Source organism: Drosophila tropicalis, unplaced genomic scaffold (assembly GCF_018151085.1).
Source record: "Drosophila tropicalis isolate 14030-0801.00 unplaced genomic scaffold, ASM1815108v1 contig_859, whole genome shotgun sequence".
Lineage (NCBI taxonomy): Eukaryota > Metazoa > Arthropoda > Insecta > Diptera > Drosophilidae > Drosophila > Drosophila tropicalis.
Genome location: NW_027173353.1, coordinates 1932575 through 1955085, shown reverse-complemented (window position 1 = coordinate 1955085; position 22511 = coordinate 1932575). Strand labels below are relative to the sequence as shown.

The window sequence follows — 22511 nt, the reverse complement described above, 5'->3', positions numbered from 1 at the left end:
AGTCTGGTGATAACAGAATGTTAAATTAACATTTCCTAACTAATGTTAACTAACATTTCCTAACAGAATGTTAAGCTTACAGAATGTCAACTTAACATTTCATAACTAATGTTCAATTAACAGAATGTTAAATTAACATTTCCTACCATAATGTTAAACTAACAGAATGTCAACTTAACATTTCATAACTAATGTTCAACTCACAGAATGTTAAATTAACATTTCCTAACATAATGTTAACAAACTTTTCCTAACATAATGTTAAAATAACATTTCCTAACAGAAAGTCAACTTAACATTTCATAACTAATGTTCAACTAACAAAATGTTAAATTAACATTTCCTACCATAATGTTAAACTAACAGAATGTCAACTTAACATTTCATAACTAATGTTCAACTAACAGAATGTTAAATTAACATTTCCTTTCCATTGACGGACATTCCTAACAGAATGTTAAAATAACATTTCTTAAGAGAATGTTAAACTAACAGAAGGTCAACTTAACATTTCACATTAACTAATGGTCAACTAACAGCATGTTAATGTTATGTTAACATTTTCTAATAAAATGTTAAACTAACAGAAAGTTGACTTATCATTTCCTCATATAATGTTAACTTAACATTTCATAACTAATGTTAAACTCACAGAATGTTAACTTAACATTATCGCAATCATTTCTCAACATATTGTAAACAACATACAGCTGATAACATAACATGATCTTCTAAAAGAAAGATATCGGTTCCATTTTTTGCTGAGTCATTTACAGAAATCAGGTTAGTTAAAACTAAAATTTAATCTTAGAAATTTATGTTCTACTAGTCTGTTGAAATGTCATACCTTACAGAACGTTTCTTTAACATTTCTTAACATAATGTTACAGAATGTCAACTTAACATTATTGTTAAGGGATAACATAATGTTAACTTAACAAAATGGCGATAGCATAACACTATGTGAACTTAGCATAATGTCGTCAGTCGCCTATATAAGGAGCGTGGGCGAGGGTCGCCGCCATCGATCGGTTGCATTTTTTGCTGAGTCATTTTCAAAATCAAGTAAGTTAAAACCAAAATATAAACGTATAAATTTATTTAATTTCTTCAAACCGCTACTAAGGAGAGAATATGATAGAGATCAAGAAACAAATTAAAGGTAAACAAGTTGATCAAATGATTACCTTTGCAAATTGTCTAGTCGTTGTTGGAAAATACTACGAGAGATCAGTTGGATATTATAATTAATAATTAATTATTTATAATCTTCCTTTTTCCAGACATGTTTACTCAAGATCGAAATGATGAAGGATACGTGGTAAGTCCATCGATTTCTAAAATTCCTTACAATAATCATTTGATTTTCACTTACTTTTGAGGATCCAAAGACTCCTAAATATAGTATTTTAATTTGGAAACTTGCTAACTTTTTAAAATTCTTAATAAGATACTTTTCTTTTGCATTTCTGTATATATTTTCGGTCTTTCATATTCACAATCTTCATTATTATTATTACACTTAATATTTAAAATACATCAATTAGTTCACATATTCATACAATCTTATTGTCCACACATTTTGTTTTTTAATTTTTGTTTTTATAATTGAAGCTCAAGTTTGCCTTGTTTGTAACAAGTGATCGTGGTGCTTTTACTTTAAAATTTGCAATAATATCTATTAGATCGTTGAGTAATTAAAATATTTAACTACATATACATAATTGGAGGATTACGGGGAATACAAATACTTTTAAAAGACATTCCGAATCTGTTTTACTAATTGTTAAAGTTTAGATTACATTGAGCTCGATAATTACAGTTATTTGGCTAGAAAATGTTGCGGCATTTTGGTCTTTATATTGTTTTTGTTTTTTTTGTGTGTGTGGTAGTGTTGGTGTGGGTGTGTGTGTTCACATCATAATTTGTGATAATATCAACTTTTAGGCTTATTTTTAATAAATTCATTACAACTAAAAACTAACAAATGTAAAAATCATTCATAAACTTAATTTACACATCCATGCAATCGAAAAAGCGGGGATAGCAATCATTTCAGCATTTTAAAAAGGATCACATACACACACGCACACACGCTAGGATCTATGACAGTTGAGTTCCCTCGGAATCTTTGTAGCTTATTTTGTAGCATTCATTTGAAATTGATTTAGAAATTAGGAGCCTAACACTTATAAAATACAACATCAGTTTCTGGTCGTGGGGGAAATGAGGAGAGGGCGCACTTTGGGGGGTCCTGGGTTCTCTTCTCCTCACTCAGATTAGTGTTATTTAATAATATCAACAAATGGAATCGATGGGCAGCTGATCCTGCTTGATGCTTAGACGTCGTGGATTATTTTGTTTACGGCTGCTGGCCGAACTGGGCACAATGGTTATTCCACCACCTGCACCGCCGCCGCTGGCACCACCACCACTAGCACCGGCAATGGCCAGTGTGCTGAGGCTATTGTTGTTGCTGTTGTAGTCACTGCTGTTTATGGAATTACCAGAATTGGTTCTCTCGTTAATACTTGTCAGGTTTGGTATGCTGGGCGCAGTTGTGGTTATAGTCAGGCCACCCATCGTAAAGGATGCCCCATGCTTGGTGTTGTTATTCAACGGCTCCAGTTCGCTGGCCAGCACGCCGTTGGGTATGGAATGGGAGCGGATTTGCAGACGACCCGAATCTAGCGATTCATCACTGGCCGGATCTAAATGATCAACCGAAGCGGCCGATGCAATGCGCTGGAACATGCTGGCCGAGAGTGTACGATCTGGAAAGGGAGCTGCATCCATTACAGGATTAGTAATCGTCATCAAATACTTTAACATTTCAAATTACACTCACCTAGACTGCCTTTGGGACTTTTTGTGTACTCCAGCTTCAGATCATCCAGCTGCTTGGCACTGCACAGAGGTGTATCCACATCGTATGTGTTGTTAAAGAGCGTGTAATCCACCTCGTATTCACCAGTTTCCTTGCGAAAGGACACCACATTGACGAAACGATGGCCCCACAATATCTCCGATGGCAAATAACTGGTACGAGCCTGCGTTGTCATGCCAGTGGACTCGATAACACCCTCTGTAAGAATATATATAGTTAGTTTCTTCTTCAATTTGGTAGCTTGCTTATCAACTTACCCAACATAACGACCACTTCGAAGCGTTCCTTGAGCATATCCGTAGCGGAGAGCATATATAGCGGACTATTTCGATCAATTTTATGCACTATAGTGGTGGGCCAGATAAACATCAATCGATCCTCACCGCCATCAGCGCCCACATGCAACTCCTGTTGATAGAAGGGCAACACCTCACCCTCTTTGGTCACCTTCTTGCGTATAATCTGTGCACGGATATGGGCCTCAATGATGTGCGACTTGCGCATATCACCGACTCGGAACATCAGACATGGCATACCATCCCGATGGCAGATTACCGAATTTCTCGAGAAGAGCAACGTCTGTGCACGCTTTTTGGGACGCGATAATTTGGCAAAGACAATGCCCACCATAAATGCTTGAATAAAGACGCCAGTGATGCACTGTATGCACATGGTAAATATGGCCTCGGGACACTCCTCGGTGACATAACGATTGCCATAGCCAATTGTTGTCTGCGTCTCAATCGAGTAGAGGAAAGCCGTCATCATGCTCTTCACCTGGGTCACACATACCGTATGCGTCATATTGGCCACCAGATCCGGCTGGGTTTCGCTCAGATTAATGTATTCCAAATCATTGTGGGCATAGGCAATGATCCACCAGATAAAGGCGAAAAATGCCCATGAGATGACAAAACTGGCGGCAAATACCAGCAGCGTCCAGCGCCACTGTGCATCCACCAGAGTGGTAAAGATATCCTAAAGCGAGAAAGCGAGACAAAAGACCTTTTAGTTTTCCGTTTTATTCATTTTGCATAATAAGGGGGCTAAATTTAAAACGCCTTGTGCCATTGTGCCGTTATGCAAACGCAAGTGGCAGACTAAATCAGCTAAATTTATATCTACGCACTCACTACCGTGCCCTCATTTCCTTCCTGTCGCACACCCACAATCGCTGCTCTTACCTGTAGATAGCGACGACGTCTTTTGGCCACATTGCCCTGAACCACATTACATTCGCCATGCTTGAAGACCACACGTTTTCGTACACGCCGCGAGCTGAAGCGTGTCTGCCGATACCTGAAACAAAATTGAAATTGTGCATTAGACAGTGAATGACAATATAGTATGTACATATGTACATACTATGTATTTATGTGTCTACATAACTCTAAACAGCAGATAAAGTTGGCATGGAAAACACAATTCCTTGGAATATTTGTTCGATTTTGAAATATATTTCTTTAACTACATACATTGACACTGGGCCAGATGCATAGAAATGGGAGCCTATGGGGCTGACATATTTCTAACTCATCTTCTTGTGTTGACCAATAATTGTCTTCTACTTTTACTCAGCCCCTTTTCTAGGAGGGCCTTGCTTGCTCTGCTTAAAATACGGACCTGCATAAACCAATATTAAACTGTGTAATTAGAAGTATGCTCTTATCAGAGACAGCTGATAGCAGCCTAGAAGTTTGACAAAATATTTCAATATTACAGATGAAGGCTCTTTGTCTTCTATTGAGTAATATATTGAAGAGTTTTTCAATTGGTTTCAAATTAGTTAAAAAATAAATGACTTCTAAGTCCTTAAAAATTCAATACTATATAGGAAACGTCCAACGTATCTATATCAGGCTATAGACTATCTCATAAAGCTACTTATGCCAGGCCAGAAATAAGTAAAAAGGCTTTTGTGGCGAATTGATAAACTTTATATCAATAAAACAGGAAATATAAACTGTTTTCATTTCATTGTGTTTAAAGAACAAAAGTCTTTGACGCACTGTCTGGCATGGGTAGAAGGTAAAGCGAAAAAGTAATCACTGGTAGGCACTACCAAATCCGATAGATAACCCAAAAAAAATGGAATACCAGATATTGTCTATAATATATTTTGTTTTTCATACCAAACCATAGCCTGAATTAAAATGCTGGTAAAACACAGCACAAAAACAAAACCAATGAGTAACAGCATTAAAGATCAAGGTAAACATTCGAAATTTTGTAGGTTTTTTCAGTTTTCTGAACACAGTCTGGCAACGTCGCGTATGTGTTATCGCCTAAGCGTAGAACTAGCAAAAACTTTGCTTAGGCAAAACAACGCGAGAGATAGAGAGAAAGAGGAAGAGAGGGATGGAGTGGGATAGATAGAAATTCGGTTTCACTAGGTTTAATCACGACCAAGAGTCAAATTGGCACTGAAAAGAAATTATTTTTTGCTAGAATCAGAGAGCTGAGGCTTGAGGCTTCATCTGCCCCGCTCTTACTCTCTAGGGTATGGAAAGTATGGAATTGTAACTGTAATCGAGAAAAACAAAATATATACTCTCACTGCCTCTGCACTTTGGCAAAGGAAAACAACAATAACAATATCATTTCGTTGCAGTTTTTGTTTCACTTTTGTTTTATTCCATTTCATTTACACGCGCATTATCAATGTTTTTGCCCCTCGCCATCGCTCCATTCTCTCTCTCTTTCTCCTCGAGCATTGTGTCCACTGTTTGTCTTTCTTTCTGCCTACATATGCTAAAGAGTCTTTAAAAGCTTGATTATCATTAAATATGAGTAAAAACTCAAATGAAATAAACTCAATCTTCAAAAAAGGTGAATCCCGAATACTTTATCTTGACTATTTATTATTGACATACTCAAGCCAAAGATTGTTTGGGGTCTAGACATGAATATAGCAAAGGAAACAAGTCTGGGACCGTATAGAAAGAATCTCTGTCACTATCTCACTCACTCCACCTTCTCTTATTCGTTTCAAATTCAAATCTTCAGTCTCTGAATGAATGACTATTAAAGACAACTTACCTAGAAACTCTTTGACTCACATTTTCCCCATGCTTTCATTGTTTCTATGCTTGATATGAATTATTTGTAATATGTTGAAACCAAAGCTCCATTTAAGCTCTTACTCATTTACAGGTAACAACAAATTTATAAGCATTGTAGATATGTCTCGTCACCTTGTCTGACGTTATCTCACAGCAAGTTAAAATTTCTCGGAAACCTCAAGACATGTTTGTCTTTTAGAGTTCATTAGTTTAAGTATTCAGAAACAGACAAAAAAGGCTAATATTTTGTTGTTCATATCAATAAACCGGCTTTCCGGTTCGCATCTCTCCTCGTCGTCTCTTAACTGCAACAGATTTGCCATATGACTAACTGGGGCTTAACTCGAAATGCTTGAGCTGAGTCATTAGATAACATCATTTATGATATTTGCCCAAAAAACATCGAGACTTAAGTTTGCTAGAATAGCTAAATATAAGTAACATGACTTACATGCAACTGATTTTTAGAATCCTTATAAACTAGATAAGAGAACAAGCTTAGAGATAAACCCAAAATGAAATCACAAAGCCAAATAATATAACTGACCTTCGACAAAAATGGACTTTAGCTGGAAGGCAATTGGCCAAAATCCATGTCTGAAATGAAATTTCTGTTTTCTTGTATCTGTATTTTGTTGGCTGATTGCCCATTTAGTAAATTTTTATTGCACTTTACACTGTGTGATAGTTGTAAAATAATATTAGTTGACCGTGGTCAGTCATATAGAGTATGAAAGGTCTCAATTGAACATCGTTTGACTTTAATGCCTCAAGTATATAGCCAATGTGAGTTTATTGTAAGTGGGGAAATGCAAAATGCCATTTTCTGTATGATTATGACACAAAAGAATAATGCCGAACAAACTTATGATATTGTGCCAAAAACTTAAATGTCAAATGTCATTAAGAATATTAAACCTAGTGCAGATTTAATTAAATATCTCATACATGGCAAAAGTTGTAATAAATTCTGGCTAATGCCACCTTTGGCCCAGTGTGTTGTGGTAAACAAAAATGGCATCAAAGCAGCGGATTCTTGCATTTGGCTTATACTACATAGCAAAATGTTATATATAGATCGTTCACATACATACATATGTAGATATATGTATGTATGTACGTTTATGTATATGTATAGATGAGCAATTATATATTCATTGCTTTGCTGGACAGCCATAGGAAACGTGGCTAAATACATTTGTTTTTATTATTTACATTTAATTAAAGTATACAAAAAACACCTTGATAAAACATTTGTTTAAATAAAGGTGAAATGTGTATATGACCTGTAAAATGAATCCCACCTTAACAACTCCTCTCGCCAGGATTGTTCACTTGAATGTGTTGCCCGATAGACAATCATCGACAGGCGACTAAAACTTCTTCGTAATTCAGACATTTTCGAGATCGAGATTTGAACTTAGTTTTATTCTATGATTTAAATTAAAACACTTTCTTGCACTTGGTAAAATACTGTTTCTATGTATGTTTTTTTATATTTGTTTGTTTTGTTTTTGTTTTTTATTATTTCTCTCGTTCTAGTTTGTCATTGTTATAAAAATAAAACACAAGCAATGTTTCTGCAATAGACGACGCCGAGCCGAACTAGCCAATAAGTCATTTAAATGGCGATTTTTCAACATTTTTCTAGGGTCAATAGTCTTTGGACTAAAAACAAAAAAAACCAGAACAATTTTTATGAAATAATTTAATGTTTTTTTAGTGAATGTATTTTTTGAAATTTCGTGTTATCTAGTTTTAGAGCAGTTGCAAATGAACTGAGCGATCGAGCAACTTTTTGCCAACTGGCGGCGAGCAAATTGAAATTTGCCTTCGTTGAGGCGAAAATTCAATGTTGATATTAGCCAATGCATGGCCCCCTGCAACCCCCTTACCCTTTCTGGCATTGCTTAAAATTTGTTGGGTGTTGTTTTTGTTGTACATTTCATCCAATTACACATGTTTCTCTATATACATACACATGTAGTTCCTATTTATCAGCTCATTAACTTTATTCTCTATATACATTGACACCACGGACAATAAGTATACTTAAACCCAAAAAAGATATATGTATATATATATACATATGTATGCATGTATGTAGTAGATATGGAAAAATAGTAATATATGATATAATTATCAATATTATCATCAATGGTGGCCAATGGATTTACCTATGCGTAAGCCAAAAAATATTTCAAGATTTAGATATATATTTTTTGCGTCAATTATCATCTAAACATCCATTGGAGTGTCTGGTAGAATATTTCTTTGCTCTCTATGCTTAAATTGTCAAGTTTATTTCGAAACGCACAAAGATTCCCCCCATACATAATGTATATACATATATATCCATTGGATCTTCCTTAAACCGGTTTATGCCGCCCCATCTTTGTGTTTTTTGAATTGTATTTATAAATAGTCAGTTGGAAACACAAATGGATCTATTTTGTTTAGTTATCAGAATTGCAGGAAGGAAATGGTAGGTATATAGCCGTTCACACTCCAAAAAGTCAAACTCAATGATCGTTCATCAAAATAATGGATCCTATAGAGATACCTTATCGAGGTAATCTTTAAGTGGCTTTCTTTTGCAAAAGCGCCACAAACTTGTGTTAAATGTTTAACAATAACTGAATTGTTATGGAAAATACCGTTTGATATATTTTTTTAATACCCCCATGAGTAATTTTACATAGAAAACAAAACAAAAAAAAGAACCCACAAGTCGATAAGATTTATTGTATCGGGCAAATTTCTGTAAATTTAATGACGTCAAATGGTATAAGATAAGTGATAAGATTTCTGACGCATCTGGCTTAACTGGACACGAATGTGCTAAATATTGTAGCCAAGTGTTGATAGTGTGTTGTGTGTATGCTAAAAGTAACTATGATATGGCCTAGAAGTATACTTATGTCCAAAATGTGTATGACTAAAAAACACTTTCAACTTTAAGACGCCATTCTGATAAGCTAACCAAATGAACAGACAGTAGCCGCATGACATTTTATGGACTTTTGTGCCAACTGACATTGTTTAATTCTTGTTCTTGTTGTGATGATACGTTGAGGTAGCTAACCCACTTGTGGCAAAAGCTACGTGAGGGCCTTGTAATGAGATCATTGACCTGCCAGAAACATGTTTGCTAGAATTTCTTAAAATATATGATATGCAATGAGCTTAACATTTCACAGAACTAAAAACACAAAAAGTGTCGTAAACTATAAGATAGAGAACACATTAGACTTGACTTAGTTAATTACTAGACATTACTTTAAGTTCTCTTCCAAAGAATGTATCTACAATTGGCTTAAATGGTTTAATCTAAAGAAAATACCATTATCATTACGAGTCATTGACTTTAAGAATCATGCACCGTGATCCTTCTTATGATATCCGGAAGATTTTAGAATAAAGCCAAATGATATCATTGGAAAATCAATTTAAACAATTAAGATAAATTGAAGATCAATATATATGTATTTGTTGTCGGGTGACTTCAATTGATTTGGATAATCTAATATGTATACTAAATATATCTTCAATAAATGCTTGCTTATCAATTTTAAAGTCCATGATAATATTGACTTTTATGATCACGCGACAGAGAAATCAAAGCGAACGAATTTAGCAACTAATTAGCAAGATTTTATCAACCTAATATAAAGCTACTATATATCCTTTTAGCCAAGATGCTAATACTACATACATGTGAGTGTGTGTCTAGTAAGTTTCCACCAGAAATACTAAAGTTAGTCAGTCAATTAGTGTGTAAGTAACAAAATGTGAAATGCCAAACAGATGCTGATGTCTCAATCGGGGAGAGACCCTGATTTCTGTATGTATATAGGTATATATTCACAGTGGAATTTTGCCAATATTTGCATATGAAATTATCAACGACACAATTTTTGGCGAAACATTTTTTCGGGTCCAACTTTCCACACATAATCATAACCATAAACAGACGAAAGTATCTGTAAAATGTATTTGTATCTGCCGTCCCATGCTTAATAAGCGTGTCGATTGGCGGCTTAAATGAGTCATGAATTGAATATGAATCTCTCTCTCCCTCTCTGAGAGTCAGAAGATACAGAGAAAAAGAGAAGTGCTAATTAAATGCGCAGTATTGAGGCAACTAAACTCAACTATGGCCTTATCATGACTGGGAACTGGGAGTGGGGATCTGGACTTGGAACTGACATTGTGGCCTAGGGCTGCTAATCTAATGTATTTTGCCTGTATTGCGGCACACTTGTAAATAAAACTTAAAAGTAGATACACAACCAGCACAAAGAGCAAAGAAATAAACCAGGTAAATAAATATTATGGCCATGTGACAACACACAGACAGTGACAGAGCGACAGCCACAGCGACAGCGACTTGTCAGCTGGTTTAACAAAATGGTAGAAAAAATTGTTAGAAATGATGAACATGCGCGGCTTGTTAGACTAATGACTATACGCTTTCTGCATCGCAAAAATGATAGAGAAATGCGGTAGAAACAATCAAACAAAAAAGCAAGCAAGGTACAGTCTGTACAAAAGGTTTCACTTAATTAAAAGTTTGTATTTCCTATTGTTTTTCGAGTAGCTCATTTTTGCTAAAACAATTAGTTATTCGAAGCATTCTAGACGACTTATTGTTAGTGTAAATAGTAAGGTAGTAATGCAGTAACGAGTTGCCCCAAAAGTATGCTATGAAACTTGATTTTTTGCAGTATCTTGTCTTCAAGGCAAAAATGGGTGGTAGATCAAGTTTTCGCTGTAGTACATTCCATGAACTAGTCCAAATGTGGTTTACAAAAGAAAACTAGTTCCTAGCTTCCTAGTATCCCTTTTTTGTAGTTGGCTTTCTATAAATCACATCTTTTAAGTAAAATTTCTTCCATATCTTTGCCTGTAACCTATTGATAGCTTAAATGAATATGCCCTACCCATTTGTAGATGTCATAAAACTTGTGGTACAGTTGTGAACAAAAGCTAATATTCAATTAATTGCACAGTTTGCATTCCATCTTTTGGGCTTGTAATGCATTTATGGACAAACCATTAAAGCAATCAATGCGGAAACTGGTAAAAAACAAAAAATTATTGTAATTTATTCAATTTAAAACATGCAAATGCAAATGGCAACGTCCGGCCTTACACCTACTTAAATATAAATGCTTTTATCGTCAATTATTTTTTGCAGAAATCAAAGAAATTCACTTAGCTAGAGTGTTTATTTAATCATTAATTAAGTCTTCATAGCAATTAATTAAAATAAAGAAAATAAATTGTATAAACAAATAAGTGTGCAAACGGCATGTCTACATAAATAAGTTTGTATGTATGAGTGTTTATTTTTTTTTTTTTTATTTTTAAGTAAACGTCTTAACAAAATTGGTAGCCAAATGCACGTTAAGCTTTCTAAGCGGCCTCTAATTTATTTATAAAGGTAAAGACCCGGCATTTAAATTCCACAAGCACCATAAAAAAAAAAAACTGAAAAAACAGAAAAAAAAACACTGAGAGCCTACTTGTCGGGCAATACCCTTCACCCTCTTCTCTCACATTTTGGTAACTTCCTTGGGAGGTCGCTTACTTACATGAGTCAGGGAATGAGAAAACAATGCTAGAGAGAATGTTTTGCGTGGGAGAGTAGAGAGAAAATATCATCATAGTCATCATTGGTGGCAAATGAGTTGCATGTGTTCTCATTCCCTCTCTCCCTCTCTCACTCTGTGTTGGTCTTTTAAAAACAGAGCGAGCAACAGTTTGACACCAGCAACATCGGCAACAGCTGTTACAGTACATATGTATTTACATTTACAGTAGCGGGTCATAATAATGGGAACGGAGAGACAGAGAGAATGAACTCATTTCCCAAAACTACTACTAAGCTCCTTTTTACCGATAGTTAAAATACTTTTAAGCGTACTTTAACATTTATACATTTTAGCTAATAATATTAACTGACATTTCTAATAGCTTTCACTTAAAAGGTGATTTTTATGATTATTTCTAAATTGCTATTAACAGAACATCAACACTTTGTTAATGAATTTTTTCCCATTAAAGCAGTAGGCGAGAGAAAAGTTTATAATGGAAAAGCGGTTAAAAATCAATTGCTCAGAAAGGTTAAACTTAAATAATTTTGATATTAACTGATGCCAAGTACAGCACGTCTTGTTTTCCAGTAAAATTTATCCAAAGTTTTTCATAAAAAGTGCCAATTGTCCTCATATTTCAATATCATGTTTAAATAATTAATTTGTCATATAATAAAAATAACATTTGGAGAAGTACTAGATCAAGCAAAAGCTGTCTAGAATATAGAATTCTCTTAATTATATAAAATATCCCGACGTGATGTGGAATCTAAATAAATTTCGTATTAGCTAGCTTATCCTTTGTGGTTACAGTGAAAGGAGTTGGCATATTCTTACTCTACGAAACTGTACCTGGCTTTAAAGAATAAATTCACAAGTGACACTTCATAAATGGACACCATAGTTCATAAGTATGTACAAGAGATGTACGTATGCATGTGTAAGAGTTGGCTTATGCCTGAAATGTGGTTGCCATGCCGAAATACTTATGCTTATTATAATAATACCACATGTCTTTGCGTCTATATTTGTACATACAATGTTCATATGTATTTATGTATGTATTTAGATGCATTTAGTGCATATTTGTCTATAGATTTTTGGCATGTGTTGCATGCCACCAACTGTACAAATTGGTTGTCTGTTTTTATGCGGCTCTGTTGTTACAAGTTCATATATTTTTTTGTTTGTTTATTTCGTTTTCGTTATGAATGTTTTTTTTTTTTTTTTTTTTTCCTCGAGTTCAATGCAATTGAAACAAGTTTGTATGGCTGAAGGAGCGGACAGTGTCTCAAGATCAATGTACACGTGCTTTTTGTTTCTCTTACATGAACAATGCAATTGAGTAAACAAAAAAAAAAAAAATAAACCTGAACTACTAGTAACTATTTAATTATATGGTTGATAAATGAAATCGTTTAGCAGACACACACTTACACAAACAGTGTGTGTGTTGTTGTGTTGTGTGTATGTGTGTGTATGCGACTTACACATACATTGCATCGACAAGATCACGCTCCCAGGTCATTAGACGCTTCATGTTGCCCAAAAGGAATTGTGTACAAATTTTGATGCTGTACCAAATGCTCGTCCTGCGTTGGCTTCCTCCTCCTCCTTCTTTTTTCTCCTTAAGGTTCGGAAGGGGGTTCGAGGGGTTTTGAATTGATTTTTTCAAAATTTTTGTTGTGTTTGTTGCGAACTGTTTTTTGTTAATGGCTACAAAACGGCTACTAAAAGCGACAAAGGGGTCTCCTTCTCTCGCTTGGTTGGTTGGCTGCTCTCCCAGCTCCTGATTGCTCTGTACTCTGTTGCAACCTTGAGGTTGACGTAGACGTAGCCGTAGACGTTGACGTTGATATCGGATGCGAAGCGACAAAATACACACACACACACACAAAGATAGACACTCACAGAATAAAATTACAATTATAATAATTGAAATTTGTGTTTAGAAACAAAAGATTCGAGCACTTATATACACTTTTTGTTGTTGTTGTTGTTATATATATAATACTGTCAACAGAGCGAGGCACCTCTCAGAAGGGGTGACGTTATCGTTAGGGTTAGTAATAATGTTGTGAGGCGAGTTTCGCGGTTTTTTTTTGTTTTGTTTGTGAACTCGAATCACAAAATGATTTTATTATTATTTTTTTGTTATATTTATATACATAAATTTGTTGTTTTTGCCGTTTTTATCAGAAATGCGTTCTTTTTGTGGTTGGAAAGGCAAAAATGGTTTTTATTTTAAAATAAACAAAAACGAGCATTATATAGAAAGCGTATGGAACTGCCAACGTTGAACTGGCAGAGCGAAACTATTTCAATAATGTTGCCGAGCGATACACGTATTTCTTTATTTATAACTGTTAAGAGTAGTTAATTTATTGTGTTTTTTTTTGTAAATGTTGTCGGTATAATTATTTCAACGATGTCGCATTTACAACTAAACCAACACGTTGCATAGAAATGCGTTTAAATAGCCACAACGAGGAGAGTGGCAGAGAGATACATAAACAGCGACGCAGAGACAGAGAGAGAGATCGAGATCGTGAGAGGAAAATATCTCATGAGAGGAAGATTAACGCACGCGGAGAACTGCGGCAAAGGTAATACACACAACACTGAGAGCAACAGGTGTACGTATACGTATTACTTTCTGCGAAGACGACTGAAACCAAACTGAATTGCTCAGTTGACAGCATTGTTGCTTTTTATTTTGAGGTCTGAAGTGGTAGAGGCGATAGCGACTCTGCCGGCAGAGCAGCAAAACAAAAACAAAAAACCAAACAACATGGGCAAAGGCAAAGGCGAAGGCAAGACGAAGGCAAGGCAAGGCAGGGCAAGACGAGGCAGGCCAAGCCAAGCCAACCAAGGCGCTGGGGCCAGAGTGACAACAACATGTTGCTAAACATAAGAGCCACGGCGGCACACGGCCAGCACGACGACGACGACGACGCAAAAACAACAACAACAACAAAATGTTTAAAATGAAATACAACTGCTGATAAATTTTACTCACAATCAGAGAACAAAACCAAAAAAGAAAACACAAAGTAGCCTTAAGTCTCATCTTAAAAGACATTGTCACATGCCGCCCAAAATATTGTCAGCCGTTTCTTTTTTTTTGGTAATACCCTACTCCTTGTACAAAGGTTACATTTAAGTTATTCAAATGTTTGCCAACTTAAGAAATTAACACTTAAGTTAATTCATGTTATTTAAAAAGAGAACGGACCTCATGATGCGGGGTAAGCAAAAGAGAAGAACTTCCATTTGAAACATTTTTCAAACTGTTTTCTAACAGCTAGTTTATAGTTTACTTCTTCATCAAAATGGTATATAAACTAAGTCAAGTTAATTTGTTAACTTATTCGATAATATAAATATGCTATCTTTTATAGTTATTAAATTTTAAGCAAACATCTTAAGATCAACCTTTTGTTATATTGTAAAAACTGCATAGAAAATTTGTTAGAACTCAATCTTGTGGCAAAAATATACTAATTTTATTTTTAATTAACTTTTACAGTCTATTCTTGTTCTTAATTAGCAAAATTTTCTCACATTTTCCTGTCCTTCATGCCACAGTAATGAGTTTTTTTAATAAGACTTAAAAAGTTCATAAACTCAACTATTAACTAAAGCCGAACTTGGTCGCTTAAAGTCGTTTATTTTAAATGGCAAAATTATTTGCATTAAGAGTATGAAGTCTTCGTTGATATTCAGCCCTTTGTTCGGTCGTATTCCTTTTGGCATGCGGCAATTAGCTTGCATTGCGTATACGTAATATGATTATAAACATGTAACGGACTCGATTGTCTTAATAAATTATTACGATTGCAAAACGTAAATGGCAATATTAAATATTAAATTTACTTAACTGAAATCATTGGAGACAGGAAGACGAAAAGCAATGAAGAGAGAGAATGAGAGAGAGAGAGAGAGACAATGTGGGGAAGCTGCAAGATATTGCCAATTAGCGTAAATAAAACTTAATTTATAACTGCCATTTCATTAGTATATGGTAAGAAGCCACGATTTGGTTTTCTTAATTATAATTAAATCAGGCACGTCTACTTAGTAAAGACATTAAGACACGAAATCACGATATATATCCCACATATAGATGTTAGTATAAGCATATGATCATTTAGGTCTTTCATGTTTGCCAAAATGCATGTGATCAAATTAAACTCTCATTTTATTGAGTTTGCATTTAAAAAATAAAACAATTTACAACTGCCTTTCAAAACGGGTAATATCAATTGATATTCTAGCAGTTATCAGCAAAGCACTTGGACTCCTTTGCACACGGGCCGGGAGAGAACGAGAGAGAGAGAGAGAGAGAGCCAGCAATTAGGGGAGACAGAGACGTAGAAAGTCCAATCACATGATGATGGGAAAGCCAGGTGGCCAGAAGACACTTGACGGGTACTTTTGAAGTCAATCAGCATTCATTGTTCACAGTTAATTGAAATTAGCTAATAAAAATAAATTAGTTTTCTATGTCGTTAGGTTTTTTCATCGCAAGCTTCCTCACTCCAATGAGCTCTGACTTTTGTTAGCCAGTTTATTGCTAGCCCTTTTTGGGCCACATTAATTTCCATCTCTAACTAGAAATTGGCAATAAATACAAGTCAAATTATTGAAAATTACAAACAAACAAAGAAACGCAAACAAAACGCTATCCTATTTAACTCTTTGTACTTTAGTCGTGATTACCTATTTTTATGAGACTAAAAATAATCAAAGTTAATTTACTATACCTACATTTGATAGCAGAATACAATAGAATTGTGTTAACTTATACGAGTATCTATCTATTCTTGGTATACAAAGAGATGTTTGCCGATTCAATTGTCAGCGGAAATGAATTGAAATAGAAATTAGAAAATTAATCATACGCCTTGTGTGCCCGCCGACAAACAACAATCGAAATTGATTGTGGAAATCTGAAGAAAGTGGGCGATGGACAAGAAATATATACCATAGGGAATCAACTTAATGGTCTATATTTAGACAGACTGTGAGTAATTTGCATTTTGCGACCTTATTGCTAAGTGTGGGGACTGGGACAATAGTTTGACTTGGCAACAGGCAACAGGCAATGAGCACTTAAGGAACTGGTCAGCATATTTTTGAGGAAATCCCCTACAGTTTGGCTTTTGGCTACTGGCCAAAAAAAAGCAAAACGCAAACACTACTAAACTCAAAAAATATATCCACATAAAGATAAAGATTGAGAATTCTGCTGGTTGAGCATTTAACACGTTTTTAATTAAGTTATGAGTAAATAAATTGCGAAATTGAAAATATTAAACGAGAACGAGGGCAACTCTTACAATTGTAGAATAGATAACGAATTTATGCAAATAGAAAGAGAGATTAATCAAAATATATATATAGATTAACTCTTGTTACGGGTTTTGCCCTTGAGTCTGAATATTTTTAAAGACCAAACATTTTCTTTTAAAAAACAGCTCAACCTACCCTCGAATGGACATAAGTATTTGCTGTGCCAGAATATTTGTTTTTGCTTAAAAATGTTGCCTCAGTTTATGTAAATTTATGTCAAGGTGCAAATAAGACGTTGACTTCAAGCGATTCTCCAATATTCTGCATACAAAGACATAAATACAAAAATTTTTAAGAGCATATTTAGAACAAAACTGAAGTTGTTATATAGTAAAGACCATTCAGGGCCATTTCAAAGATCATGTGCGTACACACACACACTCTCACACATATAGTATTCTTATTTGTATATATAAAGTTAGATCTGTAGATCTAATACGAATTAAGGTTATGCACATGCTGAAGCACTAGGCGGAAATAATATTTAATTGTCCACCCACCGTCGGCGCTTAAATCAAAATAATTCAATTTTGTCATTCAGCCAATCAACTGTACAGCTTTTATCTCTCTGTCTCTCTCTCTCTCTCTCTTTATCTGTCGCTTAGACGCTGACGCTGACAGACCAGACGAGGGACGCTGACGGGACCCTGATTTTGGGGTACTTGCTGATTACTGATTCTACCATTCGCTCAATATACGGAGCATCGTCATCGTCTCGGCATTTGCATATCACAACAGAACAACAGATAAGCCAAGATATTGATAGCCAACACTAAGAACCGAAAGAAGTATTATTCTTGGAGCTGGAGAGCGTCAGAGCGTCAAGTCAATTTGATTAGAAATGCTATTTATATACCCTAGCCCAAGTGTGTGGAGGGAAAGAAATTAACGATATGGTTTATGAGCTTCACTTTAAATGGGGATTTTTTTTTTGGGTGTGCAATCGCAATGGAATGTAAAAAGATCTAAACAAAATCTCTATTAAAGCCCTGGATAAACTATAAACTAAACCTTAAAGTTAAATGCAAGACTAATAGATAGGTTAACAAGACTTTCTAAAATCATTTAACAATAGAAATTTGCATTTTTTAAGTAATCTTAAGCATAATTTCAGTAATCGGTTTCACTCACCTTGTTAATGGTCCTGGCGATTCACTAACCGCCTTAATGGATCTTCTTATATGTCTATGGAATGTTCCCAGAATGGATTCCTTGCGTGATAATTGTGTACCACTGCCACTTGATTCGCCGCCGGTGCTATTGATGCCCGATGCATAGGTAGCAGTTCTATTATAGACCTGGTCACCAGTTGCGGCTCCTTCTACACTAGGAGCGCCAGCACCACCGCTGGTGGGTAATCCTGCTGCTACAGCAATTGCCTGGGCCGTCAGATGGTCAATATTAAGTGGTGTCGTCTCCTTGATATTCTCATTATTATTTTGTGTCATTTTGACAATCACAGCTCCTTTGCTCTTATCGTCTGGCAGCAATTTGGTCCAGGCATTCTCGCTAACATTATCGCTTCTGTCCATTATCATTTTTGGCTTTAACTATGACTAAACGGTTAAATTACTAGTTTCTGTTTAATTTTGTTTGTGGTTTTTGTGTTTTTAGCGTATTCGCTGACTTTGGTTATGCTGCTGCTTTTACAGTCGTTTAGTGACTTGAATTGTTTGAGGTATTCGTTATAAGGGGAAATTGTGCAAATCACTTGGCGCACTTTTCGGCATCAGTTGCAACTCAACACACGAAGAGCCAATCATTGAGACTATTTTGCTGGCGTTCACGTTGAAGTCTGCAAATCGAAGTATATATAGAAATATTAGCCAGAAAATCAAGTTAAAGTTAGAATTCATTATCATTATGATGCTAAGGAACTGATTTGATTTGGATCACCCACAGATAATTAAAGCGAAACCACCCACAAATGATTTGCATGATTTTTGTGTGAAACATTTTCCCTAACTCCATCCAAAGTCTCGACATTATGATACTTAACACAGTTTTAAAATCAATTTAGCATATATTTAATTGAAAATTGCTAATTTCAGGAATCATTTTTATGATTTGTATATGAGTTTATGATTACGATATGTCTGGGGCCATAGTACTGGGAACCGAATGGCACTCACCTGCAAAAGCAGATGGTAAACTAAAAACTCTTGAAATCTGATAAGGGAATATGTCGTCTTGGGGGAATATATGGTCACCCAGAGAAGTTGAAATGTTAAGAAATGTTGCATTTTCTTTTAAATGTCATTCTTGAGAAAGGTCATAAGGTCATTTACTTAACTCTATGTGATTTAATTTGTTGTTAATGGTTTAAAATGTATATTATTTAAAATCAGCAACTTCCTTTCATGTCTCATTCGTTTTTCTAAGAACTTGTAGAAGGATTTGCACTTTATGGGAACTAAATAAGTAACTTAAAGGTTCAATATTATATTCTTGAATTAGTCTGTAATTATTCTCATTTAAATTAATAATATATAAGAGAAGTACACAAAATCATTTGTTAATAATATTTTTCGCAAATCGAAATAAAAATTTGTTCACTTTTTCTAATTCATACAATATAGAATAGATTTCTGCTATATAGATCGAAAATGTTCTCTCAAGAGAAAGTTAATTGAAAACGTATTTCTCTTGTGATATATATAAAAAAAAATTCAAAATATCCAACTGTTCACAGTTGAGATTTCTATTCACATTCACACAATCCATTTTCAATATTTTGCGCATATTTTGTAGATTAAATATGTATGTATATTTGTTAAATATATAACGCCATGGGCATTATAAATATTTACAGAAACGTTATGTCAAGTAATAAACTTTTTGCTACATTGTTTATACAAATTGCAATACCCAAAAGCGATACAAAAACAAGATAGAACAAACTAAAAATTATGATCATAATGTATGGGATGAGAGATAATTTCATGTCTATTTTTAATGAAACATTTCCATAATATTCATAATATCCATATTTTGTTGTTGTATTGTGTGAGACGGCTTTTATATCGCGACCGCTTGTTAATTTTATGCAAATTTAAACATCATCATCATATCATAAAGTTAAACATAAACTATGATTGGCGAAACCTACACGAAGATAGCACAAATATTGCTGGTTTTTGAGTAGCGTAGATAACTTGAAGATTTTCGAAATTTGAATACTATATAAGCATTTTATTTGAATGAAAATTTTCACTTGTGGAACGTGAGATCACAAAAACTGGGCAAACACTAAATAATTATAAAAAACAAAACCAAAAAAAAGCAATTGCTTGCCCACAGGCTAATGATATTAAATTATAATGATTAAACTTTCTTAATTTGAGTTGGTTTTGACTTTTTTGCTTCAATTTGTTGTTGTTTTTTATGCTTTATTTGGGGCTTTGCTGTGCGAATTGAAAACCGTTAAACGTGTGGCAAAGCGCGCGACATCCGCTGCCCGTTGACGCCGACGCCGAAGCCACCGCCAAAAACAAAAAAAAATTCCCAAAATTCCAGAATCTCGAATTCCGAAATGAGACGTTTTTCATACGAATAGGATTTTCGAGCAAATGACTTACTGGGAACGACACGAGTTGAAGACTGAAGGCAGGCAGCGCCGATTCGAGGCGCTGGTAGTGGGCCAACTGGCGGACGGATTGCCAGAGAAAAGCAGCAACACGCAAGCGTGTGGGGAACAAGCGACAACTAAAATGCCCCGGTTGCCCCGTTGCTGGTAGCCTCAGGTTGAAGAGGTTGTTGTTGTTTTGTTCTTGATTTTGGATTTTGAGTTTGTTTTGTGCTGTGTTGTTTTTATTTTTGGTTTTCTTTCTTTAATTTTTTTTTTTTTTTTATTTTTTTTGGGGATTTTTGTCTTTTGTATGTGTTTTTGCCTCCGCAGCGTATGAGCAGCGTTTGCAAATTGACTTGGCGGTCGAGTGCGCGTTGCCAGTTTTATTATCCAAAAGCGAGCGAGCAGCAGCAGCAACAACAACAACAACAACAACAATCTCGACCGGTAGCTTGATTGTTGTTGCTGCTGTTGCCTGCTGCTGCTTTAGCGTCATCTCTAGCACACATTTTTATCGAGTTGTGTCGGCGGAAACTTCGTTAATGCTTCGGCCAAAGTCGTTTTGCCATCGTTTTTTGTTCTGTTTTTGCTCACTTTTTGTTGTTGCTGTTGTTGGCTCTATTTCAGCATTTAAAATCTGTCAGAACGCCGCCAACGCTGCCGGGCAACTAAACGACTGACAGAGTCATCAATATTGACGCCAGCAACAACAGCAAATGCCAAAAGCTTTCGCTTCTCAGAAACCTCTCTCTGGGAGAGAGTGAGATGGAGAGAGTTAGAATGAAAGAGAGAGGTGAACCGAGTTCATGGACCAACAGGTGGTCCTTGAAAATGTTAAAGCTTCCGCTAACAGGACAGCATTTTCAATCCTCTCGTGTACCTCCTTGAAGTATGCAACGGTTTTTGACCAAACTGCCATGCGGGCTGCGTGCAAAAAACAAAACTTTTCACCATTTCCAATCAAAAGTCAAATACCATAAATTCATCACTTGCAACCAAAAAAAAATCTGCCCAAAAAAGCTAAAAAAAAGAATCCCATAGAGACAACTTAATATGATTTATATTGGAACATTGTAAGTTGATAAAATATTGACAGCTGATAAAGCCAGATAATAATACTCATCATAAAATTGTCATGCAAAGGGAGGGGGCTATAATCAAAAGATGAGAGAAGAACTTGTCCCCAAAGCAAATGACTTTAGGACTCTTCTCAGATTTACTAGTCAGTTTTAGTAATTATTTACGCGGAATTGTGCAAAGTGCACGGTGTCACATGCTCTCAGCTCAGTTCAGCTCAGCTTTTGCCTCAGCTATTGTATATAGGTATGTAAACATTTGCTGAATGGCATTAACAAATGCCGTGATTTATTAATTTTTTCTTTCTTCTACGTGTCTGCTATTAACAAGCGCGTATAATAAATCAAAATGTTATGCAAAAAGTGGAATATGTCGGTTTCGATACGTAATATACATATAAACACACCTACGCCTTTAGCCGATGTAAGTATGGCTTTAATTGGATTAGATTTGTTTATTGAATAAATTCCCATACAATCATCATACACAGCTATTACAGTTAATAGAAGCAATTGTTGTAAACACAAAATTTGAATTGAACAATTCAATTGAAATTGAAAAGCTCGTGTTATACTCGTCAGCTTGTAAATTACAAGTAACAAAAAAAAAAAACAAAAAGTGACAACAGTGAGCATTTTCTTCTTAGAATCTCCAAGTGCCCAGACATGCAATGAACTGTGACGTCACAGATGAATTTACATATCTTCATTATAATTACATTATTCATAGAAATGACTTATTGACTAATGTTTCTGGTGCATGCAAGAATTGACTTGTTACAATTATTTAAATAAAAGTCATTGCACAAGCCCACAAAAAGGAGTGCAAAGAGTGAGCCATTAAGGAAATCAATTGCCATGTATACCAATCCATTAAACCTTCAAATTCTTAGCACACCCTTTAAAAAAGATCTATAGAAATACTTGTAATTTAGTTATTTATAATTTAATTATTTCACTGAT

At 35.0% G+C, this 22511-nt stretch overlaps 1 protein-coding gene across 5 annotated transcripts; it reads right to left on the bottom strand.

Moving 5' to 3' along the window:
- Nucleotides 1-1454: 1454 nt before the first annotated feature.
- Irk1 (Inwardly rectifying potassium channel 1) lies at nt 1455-20706 on the bottom strand. 5 transcript variants are annotated; one of them, XM_068296174.1, is made up of 6 exons: nt 20483-20706; nt 18036-18699; nt 4072-4186; nt 3145-3865; nt 2849-3085; nt 1455-2786 (listed from the first exon to the last, which is right to left on the bottom strand). In XM_068296174.1, the coding sequence occupies exons 2-6, from the start codon at nt 18440-18442 to the stop codon at nt 2299-2301; spliced, it is 1968 nt and encodes a 655-aa protein (XP_068152275.1). In that variant the 5' UTR covers nt 18443-18699; nt 20483-20706; the 3' UTR covers nt 1455-2298. The 5 variants fall into 5 exon arrangements, with proteins under 5 accessions (XP_068152275.1, XP_068152278.1, XP_068152279.1 ...); XM_068296177.1 differs by lacking the exons at nt 18036-18699; nt 20483-20706 and adding an exon at nt 13040-14144; XM_068296178.1 differs by lacking the exons at nt 18036-18699; nt 20483-20706 and adding an exon at nt 13046-14143.
- Between the last annotated feature and the right edge of the window lie 1805 nt (nt 20707-22511).

Coding starts and splice junctions, on each gene's coding strand:
- Irk1 (XM_068296174.1), bottom strand. CDS start 18,442: ATGATAATGGACAGAAGCGATAATGTTAGCGAGAATGCCTGGACCAAA. Junction 3,086..3,144: donor CGAAGTGGTCGTTATGTTGG/GTAAGTTGATAA, acceptor ATATTCTTACAG/AGGGTGTTATCGAGTCCACT. Junction 2,787..2,848: donor AAGTCCCAAAGGCAGTCTAG/GTGAGTGTAATT, acceptor TAATGGATGCAG/CTCCCTTTCCAGATCGTACA.